This window comes from Clupea harengus, chromosome 1 (genome assembly GCF_900700415.2).
Source record: "Clupea harengus chromosome 1, Ch_v2.0.2, whole genome shotgun sequence".
NCBI classification, from domain to species: Eukaryota; Metazoa; Chordata; class Actinopteri; order Clupeiformes; family Clupeidae; genus Clupea; species Clupea harengus.
In genome coordinates, this window is record NC_045152.1 from 2,590,591 (window position 1) to 2,616,247 (window position 25,657).

A 25,657-nucleotide genomic window follows, 5' to 3' on the forward strand; every position below is an offset into this window, starting at 1 on the left:
GCACCAGCTCTCGTGGTTGCAACCGTGGAACTCAACTGATTTGAGTTAGATGTTAGCATGACCTTGAGCAAGACAAAATCAAGCTGTTGGTGCCCTTGGTCCTAGGTTTCAAGGATAGAAAGGATTGTGGATAGGAGAATTGTGAGAGGATTCTTCCACCTGGCACTTGGTAACAATCTAAGTTCAATGACTATGTTTAGAATTACTCAAGGAACCTTTTTCAAAAGGACCTTATGTCACTGGGAGACAGCTGAGAGTAAATATTATCCTCTGGTGTGGGTGTGTTTGTGTGTGTGTGTGTGTGTGTGTATGTGTGTGGGTGTGGGTGTGTATGTGTGTGTATTTGTGGCTGATATCAAAACATCCTAAATTACTTTTAGGAGGTAGGAAATTGTTCAGTACAACTAAGGGAGACACACAGTTTGTTTTAGTGACGTTTGTTAGCTTAGATTGAACTCACCATTGCCTTCAAGTGGACAAACCTGCTGAAACAGCCACCAAAACATTTTAATTTCTTTAGTCTGGAGAGTGTTTTGGACTGTAAGCAATTATTTTTAGGTGTTCTGACATGCCTTAGCAGTTATGTACATTTTATCCTATCTTACATCAAAACATTAATCCTGAGGTGCTACACACGTTTATATCCACCACAAACTTGGCAGCAATAATCTGAGTAACAATATCATAACATGTCATTTGTAATTATGCATGTCATTTTTTCTTTTTTAATCTCCATGCAAATTGCACTGTAAAGTGCCAGTGGAATGTCTTGTAGCGATCTCAGGCACTACTCAGAGAGGGGTTTCCGTAAATGATTACTTTATTGCTTAACATCCATGGGAACTTAAATCACTGTGACTGCTTATCACTAAACCGCGAGCACGAAGAGGCTCCACAACAAGAAACACGTTATCTTATCCAGGTGTCCCCGCCCCCCGGCTACTCTGCCAGCCCCCCGCAGCGCATAGCAACCCACACATGAGCTGCCGCGGCTGACAGAGAGCAAGGACACAGGCACACAGGCATCACAATGAACATTAACATTAACACATCAACACATACACGTCGCTACAGTCTGGTATTGTGCATTATACACACCTGTTAAATGCATTTAGTTTCTCTCACAGAAATAACAATGCTGAATGAAATCTAAATAAAATAGTTATTAATAATGACGCTAGTAATAATGAAGCAAGCTCTCATCGCTGCCTGTATTTTCCAGAGCATATTAACACAAAAGACCTACATACATACAGTAAGTAGGGGGAACTATGGGCTATATGTAGATATACATCTGGCTGTGCAAGAATAAGCTATTTCACACTACTGCCTGCAAAAACTAGTACACCTAGTTAATCTTGCTCACACACATCCAGGTCAGCTTTCTCTCTCTCTCTCTCAAACACACACACACACACACACACACACACACACGCAAACACACACACACACAGACACACACACACACACACACACACACACGCAAACACAGCTGTTATTCTGCTACTGCTTCTGGTGGTTCCTCTCCTTGTGCTTCAGCTCCTGCCTCCTCTAGTTTCTGTTGGTACTGACTCTTGAAGAAGCCCGACTGAAATTGAAAGACAAATATGAAGGAAAGACAGGACAGACAGACAACAGGCATATAGATATAAAGACAGAGTGAAGATTGCTGTAAAATCGAACAATTGCATAATTTCATACTGTTCATTGGTTACCTTGCCGAGGCCAGCTGTCATAAGAGCCAATAGGATCAGACCACCCACTACTCCACCAATGATCTCCTTAGTTAGATTTGGCTTATCATAGACCTCCACAAGAGTCTCAATCTACAGGAAGCCCACAAAACAATGCAATGTACTAATGGCGACCTAAAACAAATTCACTAAGACTGTTCTCCTTTTGTGTGTTTACATAATCATATCTCTTTAACATTGTTCAACAACAACTCTAAACTTAAACTTGTTGATTATGCAACTGCAACTTTTTGACTATGTTCTCTGCTGTTACCCTGGCGACAGGTGCGAGGCGTGAGGAGTCTGAGGAGTAGAAGATGTATTTGTTGTTGTCGTACTCCAGCGTGGCAGAGCTGACCAAATGGAACAAAGCCGAACGCAGTCCAGTCTGACAGAAACAACAAGAAAGAAGGAGAGGAAGGAGATAATAATAATGAGGAGGAGAGGAAGGAGATAATAATTTACATTTACATTTAGTCATTTAGCAGACGCTTTTATCCAAAGCGACTTACATATGTGCGAGTTACAATGTATACCCATTTTACATTTACACTGATGGCACACTGCACATCAGGAGCAATTAGGGGTTCAGTGCCTTGCTCAAGGACACTTCGACAGGGAATCGAACTAGCAACCTTCTGATTACTAAATTACTTCTTTACCTCCTGTACCACTGTCACCCCTAATACATAATGCATATAATAATAATAATAATAATAACCAATGCAATGACGTGTAGTGGGCGTGTCTGTTTTCCACACATTATTGAACAAAGATAAATCATTTTTAACCCTTTAAAGTAACAGAGTCGGCACCTGTTCAATCCATCCTGAGCTCACGTTCCCTGAGATTGTGTAAACTCTGCGGGCGTCTCTAGTCATGTATGACGTACACCTGAACTCCAGACACACAGCAATGGAGCAGTTCTGATGAAGATGACAGATGAAGAGCAATGTAACAAAAATCACATCCAATGTCAACAAAATGTAACTGTATAAACTGTAAATAAGCATTATGTTAAAAATGTAAAAAGTTCTAATTCAGAAACAGAGACAAGAAAAGAGGGGGGCAGAGAGGTGGATAGTGAAGTAGTGAGCAAGTGAGCATGTTCTAGGATACGCTTCAGGTGAGCATGTAATGAGTACGCTTCAGGTGAGCATGTTCTAGGGTTCTGCTTCAGGTGAGCATGTTCTTGGGTTCTGCTTCAGGTGAGCATGTAATGAGTACGCTTCAGGCGAGCATGTAATGAGTATGCTTCAGGCGAGCATGTAATGAGTATGCTTCAGGTGAGCATGTAATGAGTACGCTTCAGGTGAGCATGTAATGAGTATGCTTCAGGTGAGCATGTTCTAGGGTTCTGCTTCAGGTGAGCATGTAATGAGTACGCTTCAGGTGAGCATGTAATGAGTATGCTTCAGGTGAGCATGTAATGAGTATGCTTCAGGTGAGCATGTAATGAGTACGCTTCAGGCGAGCATGTAATGAGTACGCTTCAGGTGAGCATGTAATGAGTACGCTTCAGGTGAGCATGTAATGAGTACGCTTCAGGTGAGCATGTTCTAGAGTACGGTTCAGGTGAGCATGTAATGAGTACGCTTCAGGTGAGCATGTAATGAGTACGGTTCAGGTGAGCATGTAATGAGTACGCTTCAGGCGAGCATGTAATGAGTATGCTTCAGGCGAGCATAGAACGACTCCATAACTAATCCCCTTATCACACTAAACACTACAAGTACCACTTGAAGAAAGTACTTGGAGACGTTTCTATGTAAAACTTTAAGTAAAATGCTAGACCTAGAAGTCCTGTGAAATGCTATAAAGTTCTGCTAATCACCACATCAGGCTCCTTGTTGTCCTTGAAGGTGTGCTGCAGGTCTGTGATGATTGGGCTCTTCTCACCCCCTCTAGTGCATCCCTGGATCTAACAGAGGATGAAAATACACAGTCTATTAAAATTACTATTCAAAACATAAATAGATTATCCCTGGATCAAATGGGCGATGAAAATATACATCCCTGTTCTCCCCGGGAATTCAATTCAGTACACAGAAACTTCAATACATTGTAGACAGAAATATCAATATATTGTAGGGATAAACAATTTGACTTTTGTTTTTTCAATATACAGTATGTGCAATTTTCATGAACATCATATGCAGCTACTTATCACAGTGGCCTGCATGTTTTATCCCATTATATTATATTATAATTACAGGATATATATATATATATGTAGCGCAGTGCTAAAAAGCATATTAGTTATATATTTAATTAAGTTATAATAACCCATTAGAACTAGGAAATTATCATAAAGTAATAATATATTAGAGATCGCCATTAAGCTAAGGAGAAGCTTATAGTTGTGCTCATCTCCCTTCTATTCATTTTGGGTTGAATGCAAGGGATTGTGGGAGTTGTAGTTAGATGAGCAACAGTGTTTGCTGATGCATGTTTCAATTTGTTGTAAGAGTTTTGTTTTAAAATATTTCATTGGTAAAGTGAAATGTATTGTGTTACATGCAATAGTTTTATGTTTAAATGTAAAATGTATTTTATTTTATTACTGTTGTATGCACTGAGTAACGTTAGGTGAAAGGTGGCAAACCCCGCGAAAGGGAGAGAAAGAGTGTGTTGAAGAGAAGAAGCCACATTAAGAATTGTCTCCATATGTTTTAAGCGAATGTGTGAAGTATAGCGTGATAAACAATATATATATATATATTTGCTAGTCGGACTGTCTATGTTTATTAGCGTATTCGAACTGAATACACGAAGTTTGAACTGTAAGATAGTCGACGGTTTGCAGAAGTTCATCATCTCGCCATCCTGAGGAGAAAACCCTTGTCATCGTGTGAGAGACTTCCCTGTCGTTGCTCGACAACAACTCAACGGCAATTCGACGACAGCTCGACAACATTTGACAACAATTGGATTAAGGTATCGTCAGTTTTATTTTCTTGCTCCAAAAAGGAGTGAAGGGGTCTGTTTGTTTTTGGCCACACCGAACAAAAGCAACGCTCCAGTACTGCAACGGTTAGCTGCTAGGTAGCCTACTAGCTAATTTGCCGGCTAGGACTGGGGTGGGTGATTCACTGTTGAGAGAGTGAGAGTGCGCGTGTGTGTGTGTGTGTGGGCCCACGTATGTGATTTGTGCTAATGCTATGTGCTGTGTAATGTTAAATGTTAGCGGAGTGTTAGTTAAAGTAGCCTACTAGCTACTTTTATATGGATGTCTGTTAGGGACTGTATAGTTAACTGTGATTGTTTGATTTGTGTATTCTATTTTGTTTTCATTAAGAATCTATTACATTGATGATTTTCATATTTATTTTTATATTCAAATCAGTAAACTATATATTTTTATTTGATAATTGAACAACCTGAGTTTGAGTATTTCATTAGTTTAAGCCACTATTGGGTAATAGAGTGTAGGTTTTAAAAGGGTATTTCATTTAAATAATAGTTAAGTTAATAGTTTAATTGTAGCACATGTAAAATCCCAATAGACATTTAAACAGAAGGTCAGCAAGAATCATATGTATTATATACATTACTGGGATTAGTTTAGGAACCCAGGAAAGCGCCCTTTAGTGTCAGGAAATAGGCCTAGGGAGCGCTACATATATATATATATATAGTAATTATATACTGTAATGTATATTACATAACAATTATTATAGTGTGAATATTAATGAGTACACACATTTAGGCTGTCCACATTTGTCCAGATGTCTTTGCCTTTGAGTTTTACTGGAACATGTATGATGGTCGTCAGATTGAGTCCTCTAAGACCATTTGTCACCTGTGATAGAAAGAGAGACAGACAAACAGAGAGAAGGGGACGGGGGGAGAGAAAGAGAGGCAGAGGAAGGGAAACAGAGAGATGAACTAAATAGTGTGGATGAGAGCTGGATCAATCTCTGTGGATATGTCTGTACATGTTTCTTTTTGTTATACACAGTTAAAGATGTTAAATTCCTTGTGCTATTGGTTGGGGACTTCCCACAGCGGCCAATCCACTCACTGTCACATGCAGCTACTGATACCCACCAACCTAGCCTATGGCTTATTATAACCTAACAGGGTGCACTGATACCCACCAACCTAGCCTATGGCTTATAACCCAACAGGGTGCACTGATACCCACCAACCTAGCCTATGGCTTATAACCCAACAGGGTGCACTGATACCCACCAACCTAGCCTATGGATTATAACCCAACAGGGTGCACTGATACCCACCAACCTAGCCTATGGCTTATAACCCAACAGGGTGCACTGCAGCCCTCATGCCCATGCCCATAGCCATACACTTAACAACAACAACAAAAACACCTTCGTGAGCATGTCACTGGGGTTATCAAGTGGGCACCTTCCTTCGTCAGTGCTTCACTGAATTAGACCCATGACACCCCCTGAAGGCTCAACAGTAGTGTGTTTCACTGAATTAGACCCATGACGACCCCTGAAGGCTCAACAGTAGTGTGCTTCACTGAATTAGACCCATGACGACCCCTGAAGGCTCAACAGTAGTGTTTGGCATCCCAGACCTGGCCCCCCTCCATGCTCACAATGGGTTAGGACACGCACGTGTCAATACCAGAGTAAAGGTATGTGATAGAAATAAAGATGATAAATATATCATGCCATACTTTATATATCCAAAGTTTAAGTAACTATACCACTAAGTATATAGTCCATCATATCCCACTTAAACAGGTTACACAGTAACAAAGATTAACAACACTTTACAATTTCAAAGTGTAGTGTTATGCAAGTACAAGCATCAGTGGTTTACTCTACCTCTAAATTCTTCATCACTGGCTTTTGTAGGTCGTTATTACCGGCGGTAAAATTAATGTAGTTTGTTGTGCCATCAAATCTGATTGAACAAGAAATGAAACAGATTTAAAAACAAAACTGCAGCCTGAGAGAAATAAGGTTTAAGAGTGTTTCAAGGAACTCTGACCTTTTCAGTATGACATAGATGCTGTATTTGACCCCAATGTCCAGAGCCTTGGACAGTTCGCTATCAGGAGCGTGTTTTTCGTTGTCACTGAAAACAGATACTTCGTACTTTGACTCAATACTGGGTTAGTGAAAAACAGATATATGGTCAACCTATACTACCGTTCAAAAGTTTGGGGTCACTTAGAAATGTTCTTGTTTTTCATGAAAACATACATGAAATGAATAGGTAATATAGTCATTGACAAGGTTAGAAATCATGATTTTCAATTTAAATAATAATTGTGTCCTTCAAACTTTGCTTTTGTCAAAGAATCCTCCATTTGCTTTTCTTTCGAAAACAAGGAAATTCCTAAGTGACCCCAAACCTTTGAGCGGTAGTCACATTGGGCCCGTTACTGTGGGTGTAGAATTTACCTTGAAGCCTGGGCCTGTATGGTGACTCTGTCATCAAATTGACTGTTGCCATCAATTCCATACTGAACAACAAAGACAACCTGAAAAATATAATGAAATAATTATCATTATAATTCAAATAAAATGTAAAAAGAATATCTGGACTAGGCTTTTGCATTAACACTTTACTTTAGTTTAGTTTATTACCTTTGACAGTGTGTGTGTGATTGTGTGTGTGTGTGTGTGTGTGTGTGTTTGTGTTTGCGGGTCTGCATCTGTGTATGCGCTCCTTTATGGTTTGTGAATTCACCATAAAAAGCAATACAAAATAGATTCATATAGTAAAACATGGAGGGCAGTCTTTAGTCTTTTCTATTGTGATGAAAACGTTTGGTTCAGTTGAAAACACAATTCAGATGTAAACAGCGCCCCCCACTGGTGTTGACCAGTTATTACCACTGATACAGGAAAAAGCTCTGTGGCATGGGTATTTTGGCACATTTTGGGAGCTTTCCATGAATGAATTAGTATAAGAGCATGTACTTAGTTTATCTGACCTTATCACCAGCCCTGAGGATGGGTCTGTTGATGCTGCAGTCAGTCTTTCCCTGGGTGGATCCATCTGGACTGTCTAGAGAACTGCACTCCACTCTGCCCTGTCACAGCAAACACAGATATTAGCTCAGTAGTGAACATACTTTTACATGGAATACCAGTATTATCATATGTAAGGATAATGGACGACAAGGGGTTTGGCTAGCAGACAATTCTTGGTGGAGGTCCTGAAGGAGAGGCCGTGGGAGTAGGACAGAGAGACACACACATACAGTCACACACTCACACACACACACACCTGGGTCTGGGTGAAGGTCCTGTAGGAGAGGCCATGAGGGTAGGACAGAGACACACACACATATAGTCACACACACACACACACACACACACACCTGAGTCTGGGTGACGGTCCTGTAGGAGAGGCCGTGAGGGTAGGACAGAGACACACGGGTGTTGTAGGAGTTTTCTCCTCTATTCTCCACCATCACCGTCACACTCATCTCCTGTGCAATGCCCACCTCAATGTTGGAGGCCCTGTTGGAACCAGGCAACAGTGCTCTCAATAACCCTTCTACGAGGAGTCTTTACCAAAGAGAGGAACTCCTTGCTTATAAAATGGTTCTTCTCAGCAGATTCACCTGCTGGTCAAATGTGTGTGGTGCAAGGCTATGACATCCTCAATATGAATTACTGTCAATTCAGGTGTGAATGATGTTTTCACCCCCCAGTGAGAGTGTCGTCTTGATATTCATTTCGGTTTCATTATCATGCTGCATTTTGAGCTACAGATTTAGTTACGTAACCAGATCTTTACCTGTTACTTTTCTTTCTCTTCATGTTCCCACTAAGCTGTTCTATAATCAATACTTTCAACACTGGCACTCTCCACTATCAATATGATGTATTCTTGAGTGTATGTAAACGTATATACAGCATGTATGCAAATATTAGTTATACTGATGCGTGTATGAATTTATCTGCTTGATTCTTATTCTCGCCTTAGTGCTTGCTCCAGGGAGGTTCAGGCTCTGGAGTCTGTGAAGCGCCTACACACTATTTCAATTGCTACTGGTGCTATTTAAATACTAATGAACTGAACACTCCACAAATGTATCATGTAGCACCATCTGGTTGAGGTACACATCCAATTCATGAGATGCAACAATGATTGATAATCCACATATGGTTTATAAGGTGTACACAGTTATTGAAGAGCCTTCTTTGATCTTTGCAGACTTACCCAGAAATGTCAACTCGTACGTCGTCTTCACAGACTTTGTCTTCTCCACAGTCGATCTCAAAATTTAACTGTGGCACATAAATCAGTTGGGCTCAGACAACAAACTGACATATTATGCTATTAGTTATGACAACAAACAGGCCTTGAAAAAGTAAAATCCCTATTGGTACAGCACTTACCTCTTGGTGATACAAACATTTACATTTAGTCATTTAGTCATTTAGCTGACGCTTTTATCCAAAGCGACATACAAGGGAGAGAACAATCAAGCTATGAGCAATAGAGACCTAGTGTAACAATAAATACTATTTTACATAAGAAATAGAAAAAAAGTGCAGGAAAGTAACTGTTGTAAGTGCAAGTTAAGTACTACTAGAAGTGCCAGTTAGGAAGGGAGGTGCTCTCTGAAGAGTTGGGTCTTCAAGAGCTTCTTAAAAAACATCAAAACATTATAAAACCTTAGTCCAGAGTGTCATGTTAGTAGGTTTAGCTTCAAAAACAACAAAGAGTAATGATGTCTATTAATGAAAAACCAATTGGTAGCACCTTGTGGTCTGTGACTTTAATGGGGCCGCTGGCCAGCTGTGGTACCAGGCCGTCTGCAGTCTGTATAGGAACCCCCTCAAAGGAGACGATCACCTGGACGTCCACAGGACTCAGAGCGTCCTCAGGTGAGCACTGGAGGAGACAGGGAGCCGGGGGTGGAGGTGGGATGGAGGGAAACATGGTGGGTGAGAAAAAGATTAGATGAAAATTAGAGGATGTAAATTGATATTTGTCACTTTAACACATTTAGCGTTAGCTATGTATCCGACATTAAGCGTGATTGTCTTGACCCACCTCAAAAATTCATCCTAATCATATGCATTTACATTATTGTGTTCAAGGGCCTGAGAATGGATATCTTGGTAGTTTGCCTTTCACTGTTATAGTCCAAAGCAGGGGCGGACTGGCCATCAGGAATTCCTGGGGGAATCCCCGGTGGGCCGACGGGGTTGGGATTGTCCAAAGTCCCGGCCCATTGTTTTCTCCATCCGGCCCACCCTCTCACATCGCCGGTCGTACCAACTGAATTACATAATACACAGAACACGTAGCTTTTTCTAAGAGCTATTCTACACTGACAGCACTGACTGAGTTTTATAGTCCTCTTTGCAATCTGTATTCACACTCATGGTGCCTATTTTTCGAAAAAATTCTGAAGTGTTTTCTGAAATGTGTTCTTACGGACTTCTAAATTTTAACGTAAGAAAAGATCTCCACGTTATTAATGAGCGCCTGAAAATGGGTTCTTACACAGCCAAAGTGTTCTCAGCTGTGTGGATTGAGGATGAGGATTCTTAAATTTGGATTTGCATACATACACGCCCCGCCAGGGCACGCAACCGTAGTGAAGTGTGCAGTCAGCCCTAGCCTGATTGAAAACTCTGGGCCATTTACGGCTGTTATTTCGCGTTCTGAAATTCTGGTCTAAATTCAAAACGAATCCCAGATGAGAAAACGTTCATGAATGCCCTAAAACATCATTAGTGTAGTTCAAAAGAAATTCCTTCTTAAATTCTTCTGACCTGCGTTCGAGAATTAGGCTCATCATGGTTCCCATCTGCTTTACTCATCTAATCTCTTCCGTTAGTCTAACTTTCTTTTATGTTTTATTAAATGTCAATCACTCTAACCTACATTTTATTTTATTTATTTTAATTATCTGTGGCCTTTCCTGTTATTGTATATGTAAAGCACATTGACTTCCATAAATAAATAAATAAATAAAGTTGCCTTGCCTACTCAACACTTGCATCACTCGCTAGCAGACTAAGTTGTTTTTGAGAGTGAGAGCATGTCATCGGCACCAAAACGCAAAGGTGGCAGGGAGAAAAAGAAAAGATGTCTGGAGGAAGGTGCATCAAAATATGCAAAAATCTCTGATTTATTTGGGAAACCACCGACTGTTGACAGTGATAAGAAGGTAAGTTGTTGACTTTGTCAATGTTAGCTTGCTTTTCACAGATGAGGTAACGTTCCCTACAAGCTAGCCTAGCTAACGTTAGGTAGATAAATGTCCAAAATTGAGACCTTTATGATCTGGTAAAATAAGCAAGCTGGCGCTGTTGTCATCATCGAAATTATCTATTTTAACATGTTAGCCGTAGTTACTTGCTTACAATCGATGAGCAAGCTATCCATGGTGGTAGTTGTAAAGAGGGCAATCTTATCATTTCTAATCACTTAAGTTAACCAGCTAGCTTGTTATGCTAAAATCACCGTGTTACACACAACACTTACATTATAAACAATGTTAATATGTTATCTAGATTGATGATCCTACTGCTAGAAGCAGCAGCCAGGGGCCCCAGAGCCAAGATAAGACCCAGGGTAGGCTACAACATACACCTAAGTTACACTTTAATATACAAAAATAGTGTATTTCAATTCAGCACATGTATTTAAAGTATATTTATTTATCTAATACACTTTGAGTGTACTAACCAATAGTGGAAAGTTAAGTACAAAAAAGTATACTTAGTACACTTAAATGTAATGTACTTAAGTGTAGTTTTTTTTCACCTGGGGCACTAATACTAAATACTACCATAGTTTGCTGATAGTGTTGTGTCAATGGTTTAACATACTTACATAATAATCCCTATTTTCCACTCATGTAGGCTGAAGATGACCGTGATAGGGATAGCAGCCTCATTCCTTAAGGCTTTGTAGTTATACGTATAACCATCTGATACTAGCCCAGAGTTAAGCATATTCATCTAGCAAACTATACCTACCTTGGAGTGTTACAATAGCCAGTATCATTTTATTCCATGTGTCCATCCAGGCAAATTGGTGGATCCAATTGTTATTAAAAAACAAACATATATGATGTAATTTCTTTGTAATCATCCAAAATAATGTTAAGTGTATGGGTATTTTACCAAGTAGGCCACTGACTGGTCGATACGTGCGATGCATTGAGTGGGCAACGCGCCGTGTACTGAGTGGGGCGGTCTGACTAACTCCCGGGCCACTTTTTTCCCCCAGTCCGCCCCTGGTCCAAAGCAGACCAAAAGTAAGGACTACAGACTAACCTGCACAGAGAAAGAATGCTGGACACAGTCTGTTTGTAGTGACACTGAGGACTGGAAGGTTTTCTCTTTTTCCTTTTCCGTGAAGTAGGCGCGAGTCCGTTGCCGGACGTGATCCAGTTTCAGGGAGTAGCTGAGTTCTGCTTGCAGGTCTGAAAGAAGAACAAGCTTTCAGTCAGTGCCATCTTTTACACCACTTAGTCACACATTTGCTGGAGTGTCAGCGATGGCTTCTTTTGATGAGGATTTGGTAACGTCAATCTCACGAATCTCACAATATCACGTGAGGATGCTAGTTAGTAAACTCCAGTGTAAGAACTGAAAGTGGGTATAAGAGTGTGCATTCATTGCAGGATAAAGTCAACTCTAGAGAAACTCTAGAGCCATTAAGTGTGTCCAAACAGTACATTTGAACGGTCAGAACTTGATGTGTCTGAACAGTGTTAAATTCAACTCCATTTCCTCTATGTTTCTTGGAATCACGTATGGATCATGACCATATCCTATATCACACATATGTACATATGTTATATGCTCTGATACGTGAATGAATCCATCCGTTTGCCCCTGATTTTCTCTTCTCCTTCTCTCCTCCCTTCCCTTCTGCCCCATCCCCCCTTCATTTTCTATCTCTATCTCTCTACCTGCCCCCTCTCAAGCAGATGGGTTCCCCTTTTTGAGCTGAGGTTCTGCTCAAGGTTCCTGTTAAAAGGGAATTTTACCTTAGTGCTCTAGGGGGTTCAGGCTCTGGGCTCTATAAAGTGCCTAGAAACAATTTCAATCGATACTGGCGCTATATAACTACTTATTGAATTGAACGTGTTTTTTTTCTGACATGCACAAAATGAGTAAGGAATAATGAACACAGTGCATGTTTTGAAGATGATGCTTTGACGGAGCATGTGATGACTGTACCATTGAAGATGTCATTAGTGGCCTTGGTCATGCTGAAACACACTGATGCTGTGATCTGTTGGGAACCCGTGCAGCCAGAGATAGAGGTGGGGATTTTGGGTGGGGTAAAGGTCACACTGGTCACCATGGATACGATGGGCCTGGACCTGACCATCAGAACACAATACAACAATCATCTCGGAAACACAGAAACACACACATGCATACTCACTAACATACACACACGCACACACAATTATTTATGTCACACCAAGCAACAATAAGGTTGTGTGGGTGAATGTGTATGAGCACACATTTGTTTCTGTCTGTGGGCTTTTAAACTCACATTGGACACCATTGGTTTTACAGGTTAGTTTGAACATTTGAAAGCTCATTGGTTGTATGTAGTGTATGCATGCCCCTGTGTGTGTGTATGTAGTGTATGCATGCCCCTGTGTGTGTGTATGTAGTATATGCATGTCCCTGTATGTGTGTATGCATGCCCCTGTGTGTGTGTATGTAGTATATGCATGCCCCTGTGTGTGTGTATGTAGTATATGCATGCCCCTGTGTGTGTGTATGAAGTGTATGCATGGCCCTGTATGTGTGTATGTAGTGTATGCATGCCCCTGTGTGTGTGTAGTGTATGAATGCCCTGTATGTGTGTATGTAGTGTCTGCATGCAGTGGGCAGTTAATATGAGAACCTGAGCAACAGAACTGGTTGTGTACGGATGCGGGAGCATGATTAACCTGAGCAGCAGAACCGCTCCTTTGGACCCGACTGCAATGTCAGGCAGCCCGTCTCTACTCTGATCCAAAGCAGACTGGGCCACAGTCAGGCCAAAGAACCTCAGTCCGGACCGCACCGATGAACCTGCAATCCTCTGTCATGGACAACGCAACAGAAAGAGAGTTCAACAGAAGTACTGATAATCACGCATCACTTAGCTGTTTTCTTCACGTCTATTTGTGTCCACTGTGGTTTCCTGTTAACAGTGAGACTAAAGACACACTGTATGACAAAACAAAGCCATTCTGCACGGGCCCATGCTGCAGTATACAAGTATAATGGCCCAACAACTACCATGACTACCAGTTAATCATTCATGTCCTTCTGTCTGTCTCACCCTATCTCTCTCCTTCTCTCACCTGTGAGTAGTTCGGGTTCACTTCTTGTGTCCTCCCGTTAAAGATGTACACGCTGCCCTGTCCGTTATCCTCCAGAGGAGCTCCCACTGCCACATCCCTGATCCCATCCCCGTTCAGGTCTGCCAGGCTGGCCAGAGACGAGCCAAACCTCCCCCACTGACCCTCCATCCCCAGCAGGGACACACCAGTGTCAGACACCACCGTGTGAAAATACTGGACAGAAAAGATGTAAGCAGCATATGTGTGTATTTGCCTCCTTATGGTGTGAGATTTGAGGCAGCGTTATTAGCATGTACCTTTACCTTTGGTCTTGGCATACATATGAAATAAGTCCATCAAACACACTACTGTTCTTTCAGTTATGGTAGAAATAAGACACATTACAGGCCACTTATGTATGGGTGTACAACATGAATCATATTATAAAATCTTTGATTACTGTGCATGTGATGCTCTCATAATTCATCACTATTCATCAGATATGGATTCTGCATTAATACTTTTCTCATACCTCCTTGGTGAATTTATAGACAAACACTTTCCCCTCTCTCCCTCCTTCTGTGTGCATGGGGGCAGACGCCAGAATCAGATCAGTGTTGGAGTCTCCATCCAAATCCACCACACACACCTCTGCTCCAAAGTAAGCACCGATCTGAGACTGAGAGTGAGAGAGAAATTATGTTCTTGATGGTGATGTTTAAAGGGTTGCTAGGTAACATCGGCACCTTTGCCAATTCGTTTTTTGTATATTTGCGTTTTGGTATTATTTTCTGTTCGGGTAGCTGCTGCCAAAGACAATCACAGTCTAAACTGGTGCCGAGCTTGAATGAGCACCACACGTTTTTGCATTGATATTATATATGAGTTGTTATCACAGTGACCTCAGTACCTGTTTGAGCATCTTTGGTTTGCCTCTAGGAAAGAAGACCATGAGCAATCCCTTGTGTTTATACCTGGGGGCTCCCATAATGATGTAGTTCTGTCTCTTTCTGCTTGCTACAGCCATTGAATAGCCTGGAGAGGGGTTAGAAAATATGACAATAGAAACATAACTGACTGCTAAGTTTCACTTTTACATGTCACTATGTAAATTAGACACAACAAGCTCAAGGTGGCAGAGTATAAAACATTTCAGTGCCAGGGTGAGCAGTCTCTCACCCAGATAGCTGTCAGGAGTGACCTCATCAACCCTCCTAAAACTGGGCGTCCTGCTGGACAGAGGGATGTCCTGGTAACCCCCTCTCCACCCATTTGCCCCAATCACACTCACTAGAAACCTCTCCTGCAAGAGAAAAAGCATAGAAGCTCACTTTTACACACCACAGGAAGTTCCAGCCTTATATATACATTCATTGTTTCATTAGTTAATTATAATGTCTTAAAAGGAAATTTCTGGATTTTTTTAGCCTGGACCATATTTCTTGTTTAGGTCCACATTTCCCCCATTAACATGATCCCAAATAGCTATATACAAAGCTTTATACTATATAGTATATTAATGCAGTGTTATGTTTACATTACATTAGTATTGTCAGTAATATAATACAAGTCCTTTAAAATCTGAATTGTCTTGTTTAAAAATAATACTAGCTATATTATAAATGGTAAATGGACTGCATTTATATAACGCTTTTCTACTCATAGAGCACTCAAAGCGCTTTACAGATGGATGCCTCAGACTACCCATTCATACACCGATGGCAGAGGCTACTATTTAAGTTGCACATCGGAATCGGTTGGGGGTTCAGTGTCTTGCTCAAGGACCCTTCAACACTTGGTGAGGAGAAGTCGGTATTGAACTGGCAAGCTTCCGATTGCTAAACGACTCATCTACCTCCTGAATCACTATCACCCATAATCACACTATGATACATTTTAAAACTCACTTAAGTAACAACACAATAATTAAAAAATCTGAACGTACATCTGGGCTGGACACAAGAGCTGCACTAAATCCATTCTGGGCAAATTCCATATGGGTGGAGTCACCAGTGGTTTGGGTTCCTGGGGTAAAAGAGAGGGGTACAGGAAACAATAACGTCAACATGCTCCTGCATATGACTTGACCACCATGCCTCCGCTGCAGTGTCTTACTGACACAATAGAAGAGTTTGTGTGTGAGCGTGTTTCTAGCAATTTCATGCATGTTCTTAATGTTTTTGGGGGGGAGTTTTCGTTGAAAAAATAGCGAGCTAACTAACATGCGAGGGAGATGTAGTGTGGCAGAAGGGGAAGGGAAACAACAAGTTGTAGATGTACATAAACATAATAATAAAAGTGTTTCTTGCTCTGGTTGTAAGAATACTTGCAAGTGCTGACAAATCTGAATGTGCCCATACCTTCAATGGCAATGATGCTCTTTTCCAGGGTATTGCTAATTTTGTTCAGTGCCTCAAAGCTGTCCACTCGAAACATGTGGTCTGATTTTGGTGAGGACGCTATGCTGTTGAGCTCATTTATTGCTGAATGGCTGTTAAAAGCGTTACCAACCTGTATCATAAAGAAGAGAATTAGCATCTCACATTAGGGGAGAATTAGCTACACTAGAGCAAGTCATATGTTTGCTTTTGAAATTGTATCAAAAAAATTTACAGTTGCTCAACTGGAAGAGCAAGCTGCTGGCAACACTAATATCATATAACAACATACTGACAAAATGCATATCTGGACAGGACTTTAAATTTCATTGGAGAAAGGCATCTGCTAAATGAATAAATGTAAAAAGTGATCATATAGCACCTCATACCCCAATAGCGTATCTAATAATGTTCTTTGTGTCAGCCTCCGCTGTGACATAGGGATAATGTTCGGAATCATGGGACTGCCCATCTGTGATGACAATGAGAATCCTGTTGGCTTGAGGTTGCGCTCCAGCAGAGGAATCAAACACACTGTTCCTGTGCAAATTAGCATAAACAGGCTCATGATATATACAGTACTTTAGATTATCATATACTATTATAAGCTCTTCATGAACAACAGACAGTTATTTAGTGCTTATGACTGAGTCATGAAGTCCCACTGCCTTTTAAACAGTTCCAATGAGAGAGGATTAATATGGAAGAGAGGAGAGGAAAGTCTAGTCCAGGAGCTAGTCCAGGGGGCAAATTAGAATGGTTGAAGGTTTCAGGTTCATTTAACACTTACACAACTTTCAGGATGCCACTTGCAGTATTCGTGATTTCACCCATTTGCTGGATATTGTCCACCTGATTTGCCCATGCTGTTCTCTGAAACTGGTTAAAGTTTGTGTGGATGGTGCAGGAGGTGGAGTACTGGGCAAGGGCAAACTGCAGGAAAAAAATAACAAAAACAGCTCAGTCCAGAAGTCAACTAGAATGGATTTATATAAATAAGGTTATGCAAGGTCAGGAAGGAGTCAGGCTCACTTTGGTGTTCTGCTTCAGAAGTTTTTTGATCAGATTCTTCACAAACGTTTTCATGGTAATGAACTGGTAAGATTCCACACTTCCAGATCCATCCAGTAAGAAGGCAATATCTGTAGGCTTTGGGCACTCTGAAGAGGGAACATTTAAATTGGCACTCCATGCATTATGTTTGGTGTGTCTTTAGAGTACTGCCATTGTACATATCTTATTCAGAGTTATGTTTTTGCTGATTCAGCTACTAATGTTCAAATTAAGTCATACTTTCACTGTTACCCTTTCAAACATTTCTGTAGGTCTTCGATTTAAGTTTCCTAATATGTCTAGCCATAGTAAACTGAACATACCAATGCAATTAAACTGATCTAAGTGTGCTATATAATGTTACAAACTAAATATGATCAAATAAGAAGGACCTGGACCTGTGTGGAAAATGTTGAACTGAAGAAGAAGAAGTTGTGTGTAGAGAGAAGAGAAGGGAGCAGACATTTTGGAAGAGCTTTGATACTTCTGTCCTGATACTAGCGTTTAGTATGAAGGAGAATTGTGTGTGTAGTCCTACCTTCAAGAGAAGATGGCAGCGGTCCATCTTGTTGCCGTGATTGACTAATGCTGAAACACATCCCGCCATAGAGATTGATGCTGTCACACTCTTTAGGGATAGTCGGACCACAAACCTGACAGACAACAAAGGTAAGAAAGAGTAAGAAAAAAGAAAGTGAAGCACAGGAGAGAAAGAATGTTGGCAAGGAGAAAGACCGACATAGAGATGGGAGGGGAGGGAGGACCTACCACTGTCTTTGAGGACATGTCAGTCTTGCTCATCGACAGGCCAAGGGACATATTCACTCCATCTGAGGGAACTGTTGCACACACAAATTTAGACAAATATAGTATAGAGCAAAGCAACAAAGAGGATGAGAGACATGCCATAAGTCTGGGACACTTGGAAATTAAGATCTTGGAAATTGAAAGAAATTCATTCTAAATTCAGGAAAAGTTGACTGAAGGTTTGGGAAGTTCAAATATGAAATAACTGAAAGTTGTGACTGAACACAAGTGTGCCCTATACATAATATATACAGTATATAATATATATATATTAGTGCTGTCAAACGATTAAAATATTTAATCGCGATTAATCGCATTTATGTCATAGTTAACTCAAAATGAATCGCGATTAATCGCAAATTTTTATCTATTCTAAATGTCCCTTCGTTTATTTATTTTTTCCATCATTTTATTTTTATTTCAATGCCCTTATCAACATGGAAAAGTGGATTGGCTTGCTTTATGCAAATGTTTTATTTTATTGAAAACCAACATTGCCAAACAGGGCGGTACAAAATAAAATTATAAAGTGCACATTTCAGGTAAACAAGGACTCAGCCTATAGTGCAGTTAAACCATGGCTTAATATTTTCTTTTTTTCAAGTTTGCTGGGAACATAGCAGTCAGGCCTCTTATTTCAGAAACAATGAACCGTAACAGTTAGGTTACCAATAAAAGGTAAGCCTACTACTTCTTTGCTTTCAGCCAGCTGCCTGTTGACATTTTCAGACAACAGTGAAGCTCACTTCTTTTGCACAACACAAGTTTTAAAAGTAAACTTTCCATTCAGAAGTTTTTTATCATCCATTTCGCCGTATCGCGCTCACCATTCACTCAAACCGTAACGTTAGCCTACTACACAGTTTGCAAGGCCAAAAAGAACGTTAATCTATAAAAAATAAAAAAATAAAAAAAATAGAATTTAAAAAAAATAAAATCGCGTTAATCGCGCGATAAAAAAATTAACGGCGTTAAAATGGGTTTGCGTTAACGCCGTTAATAACGCGTTAAACTGACAGCATTAATATATATATATATATAAACATCAACATATAGCTGTTATATACATGTGTAAATACATACCATTTATTCGTAGAATTGAGCAGGACGTGGGTGAGACCTGACATTGGTAAACTTGTCCTCTCCTGTCCCCACTATGCTGCTCTAGAGGGGCACTTACCAACAGACTAGAGGAAGAAGTTTGTTAACAAAATAAAGATGAAGCAGTACAGATGACTTTAAATGCTGTTAGTGAGTTTCATTGATTATGCTGGCAGACTATAGAGGAGGATAAAGAGGAAGTATTATAGATCGTATAAATGATGTTAGCGACGCCATTGATTATGCTGTTAGACTATAGAGGAGGATAAAGAGGAAGTATTATAGATCGTATAAATGATGTTAGCGACGCCATTGATTATGCTGGCAGACTATAGAGGAGGATAACCTGTCCCCCATCCCCCCCTTCCTATCTCCACCCGGCCGACCTCAAGCAGATGGGTCCCCCCTTATGTGCCGTGGTTCTGCTTCAGGTTCTTTCCTGACTAACAGGGAGTTTTTCCTTGCCCCTACTGCCATTGTGCTTGCACTAAGAGGGTCCAGTCTCTGGGCTCTGTAAATCGCCTTGAGACAATTGTATTGTTATGGCGCTATATAAATCAAATTGAATTGAATTGAATTGAATTGAATTAAAGAGGAAGTATTATAGATCGTATAAATGATGTTAGCGACGTCATTGATTATGCTATATGAGCATCTTCTGGGTATTCCTGCCATTCGTACCGTGATGCACTATCCTGGATCACTCTGTAGCCAAAGCCCTCGGCTGGTCGGCTGATGTGTCTCCAAGAAGTCGACTCAATGTTGAAACATGCCACCATTTGAAATGCTGAAGAGAAATAGTACAACAATTAAAAAAAAAGGTATAATCAGGATAGACAAGCATTTACCGATCCAAACATATTCAAACTTTTAAAAAGAAATAGGTGGCATGGGTATCTGGCAGAGCTGTCTGGATGCAAAATAGTTTTCATGTAAACTTTGAAATAATTCACATTAAATATGAAGTGTCAATGAGAGACAAACTGTGAAATAACTTTATGTCTTTTGTCTTTATGAAGCTCCATCATTTCCTTTCTGTTATTCAAATCCTTTTGAAAGTAAATCAAGAAGTTAGCGTTGAGAAGAAGTTGTGCTCTTAGTTGAAGAAACACGTCTTAAGGGAGCCTCACAAAGAGCCAGCCTTAAGGTCAAAGATAAGGTCAAAGATGGGAAAAAGCAAAGCCTCACCAATAAACTTTCTGTCACAAATATGGCTCAGTCTCTCAACTGTAAATTCAGTAAATTTTAACAGACAAAGTAAAAAAAAAAAAAATGTCCAAGACACACATCTCTCTCTCACTTCTGTCAGATGTATGGCTCAGAGTTTCATCTGCAAATTGAGTACATTTGAACCCTCTTCAGTCAGATTTCAAGCAGCCTACATGTTATTCTCCATAGCCAAACATGTCATAAAAACAATAGTATATTCAAGACAAGAGACAGGCACCCTGCTTTACAAACACACACATGGTTGTAGAGAGACTAACAGAGAGTTTTTCATTGCCCCTGTTGCCATTGTGCTTGCACTAAGGGGGTCCAGGCTCTGGGCTCTGTAAAGCGCCTTGAGACAATTTTATTGTTCTGGCGCTTATATAAATAAAATTGGAAAAAAAAAATGAATTTAAATGAATTGAATTGAATTGTAGCTGTGGTAGCAATGGTTTCAACATACCTATCTATTTTTTCAATACAAAGAAATGAGATGATGGTTATATCCACAACTTACCTGAAAAGAAGCACAAGGTGAAAAATGAGGCAAGCATCCTTTGTCTTCAAGTTGAAGCGAATTGTGAGACAAGGCTACGGTTGGGTGGTTTATGTAGCAGAGAGTAAAGGGAAATGAGAACGAAAGGGAGGACCGAAAATAGAAAGACAGAGAGAGTTAGAGTGACAGAGTGACAGAGAGAAAGAGAGAGAGAGAGAGAGTTAGAGTGTGAGAGAAAGAGTTAGAGTGTGAGAGAGAGAGAGAGAGCGTTAAAGTGACAAAGAGAGAGAATTAGAGTGACAGAGAGAGAAAGAAAGAGAGAGAGAGAGACATCAACCACTCAGGTCATTACACCACGCCCACCTCAGCCTCAAAACTCAAGCTCTCAGATAATTAGACCCAACCAAATTATGATGAAAGAAAAAGAAAAATACAGAGATTACAGGGCAAAACTAACAAAATCCCAGAACAAACTAGAAACTTATGTATCACTAAACAGACGGGTACACTGGTAACCTACTTGACCACAGTGTCTGATACATAACTGAGAAAAACACTAACTAAATACGGACTGAGTGAGCACAACCTGGCAGTAGAAGTCGGCCAGCACAGACAGACCTGGCTGCCCAGAGAGGAGAGGTTATGTTCTTACTGTAACCAGGGAACAGTTGAGACAGAGTTGCACTTCCTAATTCACTGCAACCAATACCGAAGTCTTAGAGTTTTAGAGTAATTAATAATGAAAACCTGTTATATGTTTATATCCTATGTTACCATCGATAGTTCCTCTTGTTCCGCATGCCCTTTGTGCTGTTACTGCTTATTGTTTGTTTTATTTATTTATGTTAATTTCAAATGTATATTTTGTGTAAATATGCTTTGGCAATGTTGTATTGTATGCAGTCATGACCGCTTGGTCCCTCACACCTACCTTACCTTTGAAGTACATACTTACCTACAAAAGCATACCTAAAAAATGGTAAACAACTACGTATTGTGCAGTATTATCTTAGCAATTACTCATCAAAAGTTACCATTCAGTTCTTTATGAAATATAGAATATTATTGAAGCAAGGATAGATAATGCATTATGTGCTTTATAACGCCTGACGTAAATTCTCAGAATTGTGAAAGTGTTTATAATCACAACCTCAAGATATTAATAATGTTTTTAACTAGCCCACTAATAATTAACAATGCACTATAATACAAATTATTCTCAAAATGTGTCACTGATCAATCATATTATAACTTGGAAGGATGCATTATTATGCATTGTGTCATGTGTACAGTCTCAGGCTCAGCTCTTTGAAGAGAAAACTGGTACCGACTCTGAAAGGGGTGTGTGAGAAGGTGAATTTCCTCCCTTCTCACTGTGGCAGGAAAAGGGCTGTTGCCCTTTAAGACTGACTCCCCCACCACAATGGTTGGGTCCGGGCTTCCCCCACGACTGTGGTTGGCGCCAAGAGAGCTAAGTGGACTAATCAAGCCCAATGGGCTACCGTATGTAAAGGGTGCCTCATGTTCATGAGGGAGAGCCTTTTGAGGAGACAGGCATGAGAGGCCGAGAAAGGAGAAAAAAGAAACCACTTCTCTGATGTGAAGGTCGTTTTGTATCTAGATGTGTGGATACAGTTTTTGTCCCTTGTCTTTGTGCCTTGTTTTCATGTCTAGTTTCTGTGTCTTGTTAATCGTGCCTAGTCAATGTGTTTAGTTCATGTGTTTATTTTCTGTGTGGCTAGCAAAGTACTTAGCTTTGGGCTTAGTGCCTGGGCCTAGTTGGGGCCTGACTTGGGCCTTGAGAGGGTGGCAGTATTTGGGCCTAATCGGCCAAGCAGGTGCCCAGGGTGCCACGCACTTGAGTTCCGGGCGGTATGGCCTGAATGTTTTTGTTTGTTTATTTTGTGGGCACGGTGTTGGGGTTTATAGCCCCTTGTAAATAAATATATATATTTTTATAACAACCACCATCTCCTGCACTGTCCTTCCACACTTCACCACCGAGTCCAGTTGCCACATCCCCAAACAACGCGGGGTGATCGTCCGGTCCTTCACAGGGTGCCATCCCCCTCTTATCAGTCTGGAGAGCCTAGTAAGACTGGGGTAATGCTAGCTGGAAAGCCTAGTAAGACTGGGGTAATGCTAGCTGGAAAGCCTAGTAAGACTGGGGTAATGCTAGCTGGAAAGCCTAGTAAGACTGGGGTAATGCTAGCTGGAAAGCCTAGTAAGACTGGGGTAATGCTAGCTGGACTGATGTCAAGCTTACCTACGCCTATCTAAGGCCACATGGATTAGAAGAACAGGTCAGTTTTTTTTGCATACATTTATGTTATAACATATTCTGAATTAAAATGACAAAGCATGTTCTGACAACTTCCAGAAATAAAGTGTCATTAGGCTTTGTCACCTTACGCTGATGATGCATCGGGTTTTTAAACTCGCTTTTGCGGGAAATCATGTCGTGATGGAACACTTGAACATTTATCTAACATACCAGAAATGCAGAAATACAAAAGAGAAGTTGATAAATTTGCGACTTATCTAGTATCTGACTTCTCTGAAGCGCTTGTATTTTTGGATACAGTGGGGTTCTTTCAGTTCCCCTTACTGGTTCCATTGCTCTCATCTGCTCTGACCGTCATTTCATTAAAATGTCATTGGATTTAGTTCAACTTAATTTTAACAGAGTGCTGTTAAGGAGATACAGACCCTAGAAATACCAGCTTAATGTGAAGTAGGACCCTCACTTCTCTATTCTTTTACTATACCTATTCCTCATCATCATCATCACCATCATCATGATATACGTACCATATAAACATCAAGTGTTGATGAATTTGCCATTCATGGTTTCTTTTTGGAGGACTCCCTTTGGATCAGAAGACTCAAAATATCGGCATCACATTACTAAGTGAACTATTATGCCAGTGAGGCCTGGTGTTACTGAGCGTAAGCCTGACTCTCATTAGTGATTGAGGCCTGGTGTTACTGAGCGTAAGCCTGACTCTCATTAGTGATTGAGGCCTGGTGTTACTGAGCGTAAGCCTGACTCTCATTAGTGATTGAGGCCTGGTGTTACTGAGCGTAAGCCTGACTCATTAGTGATTGAGGCCTGTCTCCTCTTTGATTCTGTGGAGCAGAAGGAGCTTGGTGGGGCTCTCAAATGTGCTCACACTGTATTACATTTCTTCCTCAAGTCATTTTAGCTACACACGTGTGTATATATATATATATATATATATATATATATAGTTATAACTTCCAGATATAAAGTGTCATTTGGCTTTATCACCTTGACAACAAGCTGATGATGCATCAGGTTTTAAACTCGCTTTTGCAGGACACAAGTTTGCGATGGAACACTTAGCAGCATTTATATGGCATACCAGCAATACACAGATACAAAAGAGAATTATCTAGTATCTGCCAGATCTGAAGCGCTTTAAAAAAAAATAAAATGTATCTTTGTACACAGTGTGGTGCTTTCAGTACCCCTTAAAGTAAAGTGAACTTTTGATACTGGTTCCATCGCTCTCATATGTTCTGAAAGTCATATAAACAATGTATTGAAACTGTTCACACTACTAAGATTTTATTGAGATTGCAGAAGCCATGAACATATAATGAGGCTACCATTATAAAAGTAGGTCATTTTGGCTAAAAGTATAAAAACACAAAACCACTTCAGACCCTATTTCCCCATCCTTATATTCGCTCTCCACAACCCTTACAGAATGAAAAATGAATGGTATAGTCTCAGTGACGGGATCTTTCACACACAAAGGCAGTCCCAAAAGCGGAACACAGAAACATACAGCAAACATACAGCAAGAAGTGCATACATTTAGAGATATTTGACACAACAAGAAGAAAAACTAATAAAGTCTGTAACAAAGATGAAAACCTATAAGGAAGTGTATACGAATAGAATGAAGACCTACAAACGGGAAGTACATATGGGAAGTACTTATGGGATGTACTTAATGTAAACACTCAAGGGGGCCCCCACCCATTTCCCCTACGGTTTACAAACATTAGAACCATACTACTTTGCAATGCAACATGTTTACCACTTTCCATCACAACAAACTGGAAATAAATGTAAATGTGCCAAATAATTTCTTGGTATATTAAGCCTACTTGGTACAGTACATTTTTTTTCCATTTCAAGAGTGATGTAATATTACCAGTACAGAAAAGCAACACATTCACATTCAGACCAGGACTAATACTAATATGTATTAATACTAATACTAATGCTTTATGTATACTAATACTTATACTGATATTTATTTCATCATCCATACTGTTTTCAGTTACAGTGACGTGCACTTCTTACAAAAACTGGATATTTATATTCATATACATTCCCTCTTGCAAAAACAAATCATACACACAGTCACAGTTCACTCTCTTTCTCTCTCACGCACGCACACACAAACACACACACACACACACAGACACACACACATAGACACACACACACACAAAAGCACACACAGAGACACATACACACACACAGACACACACATAGACAGACACACACATAGACAGACACACACACAGAAACACACACACAGACACAGACACACACATAGACAAACACACACACAGACGCACA

General features: G+C 40.3%; 1 protein-coding gene across 2 annotated transcripts; it reads right to left on the reverse strand.

Moving 5' to 3' along the window:
* Window positions 1–1,433: 1,433 nt before the first annotated feature.
* Window positions 1,434–21,211, reverse strand: LOC122128494 (integrin alpha-M-like). Of its 2 annotated transcripts, XM_031564253.2 has the most exons (30): window positions 21,058–21,211; window positions 20,013–20,118; window positions 19,314–19,417; window positions 18,192–18,262; window positions 17,962–18,076; window positions 17,403–17,530; window positions 17,161–17,303; window positions 16,760–16,910; window positions 16,353–16,503; window positions 15,938–16,017; window positions 15,172–15,295; window positions 14,903–15,027; window positions 14,525–14,671; window positions 14,014–14,226; window positions 13,615–13,748; window positions 12,884–13,029; window positions 11,972–12,120; window positions 9,438–9,569; window positions 8,892–8,959; window positions 8,044–8,185; window positions 7,654–7,752; window positions 7,118–7,197; window positions 6,702–6,788; window positions 6,536–6,614; window positions 5,437–5,535; window positions 3,568–3,654; window positions 2,549–2,659; window positions 2,008–2,121; window positions 1,716–1,826; window positions 1,434–1,588 (listed from the first exon to the last, which is right to left on the reverse strand). In XM_031564253.2, exons 1-30 carry the CDS (start codon window positions 21,092–21,094, stop codon window positions 1,496–1,498), a joined length of 3,426 nt encoding a protein of 1,141 aa, XP_031420113.1. In that variant the 5' UTR covers window positions 21,095–21,211; the 3' UTR covers window positions 1,434–1,495. The 2 variants fall into 2 exon arrangements, with proteins under 2 accessions (XP_031420113.1, XP_031420119.1); XM_031564259.2 differs by lacking the exons at window positions 19,314–19,417; window positions 21,058–21,211 and having other exon boundaries at window positions 20,013–20,060.
* Between the last annotated feature and the right edge of the window lie 4,446 nt (window positions 21,212–25,657).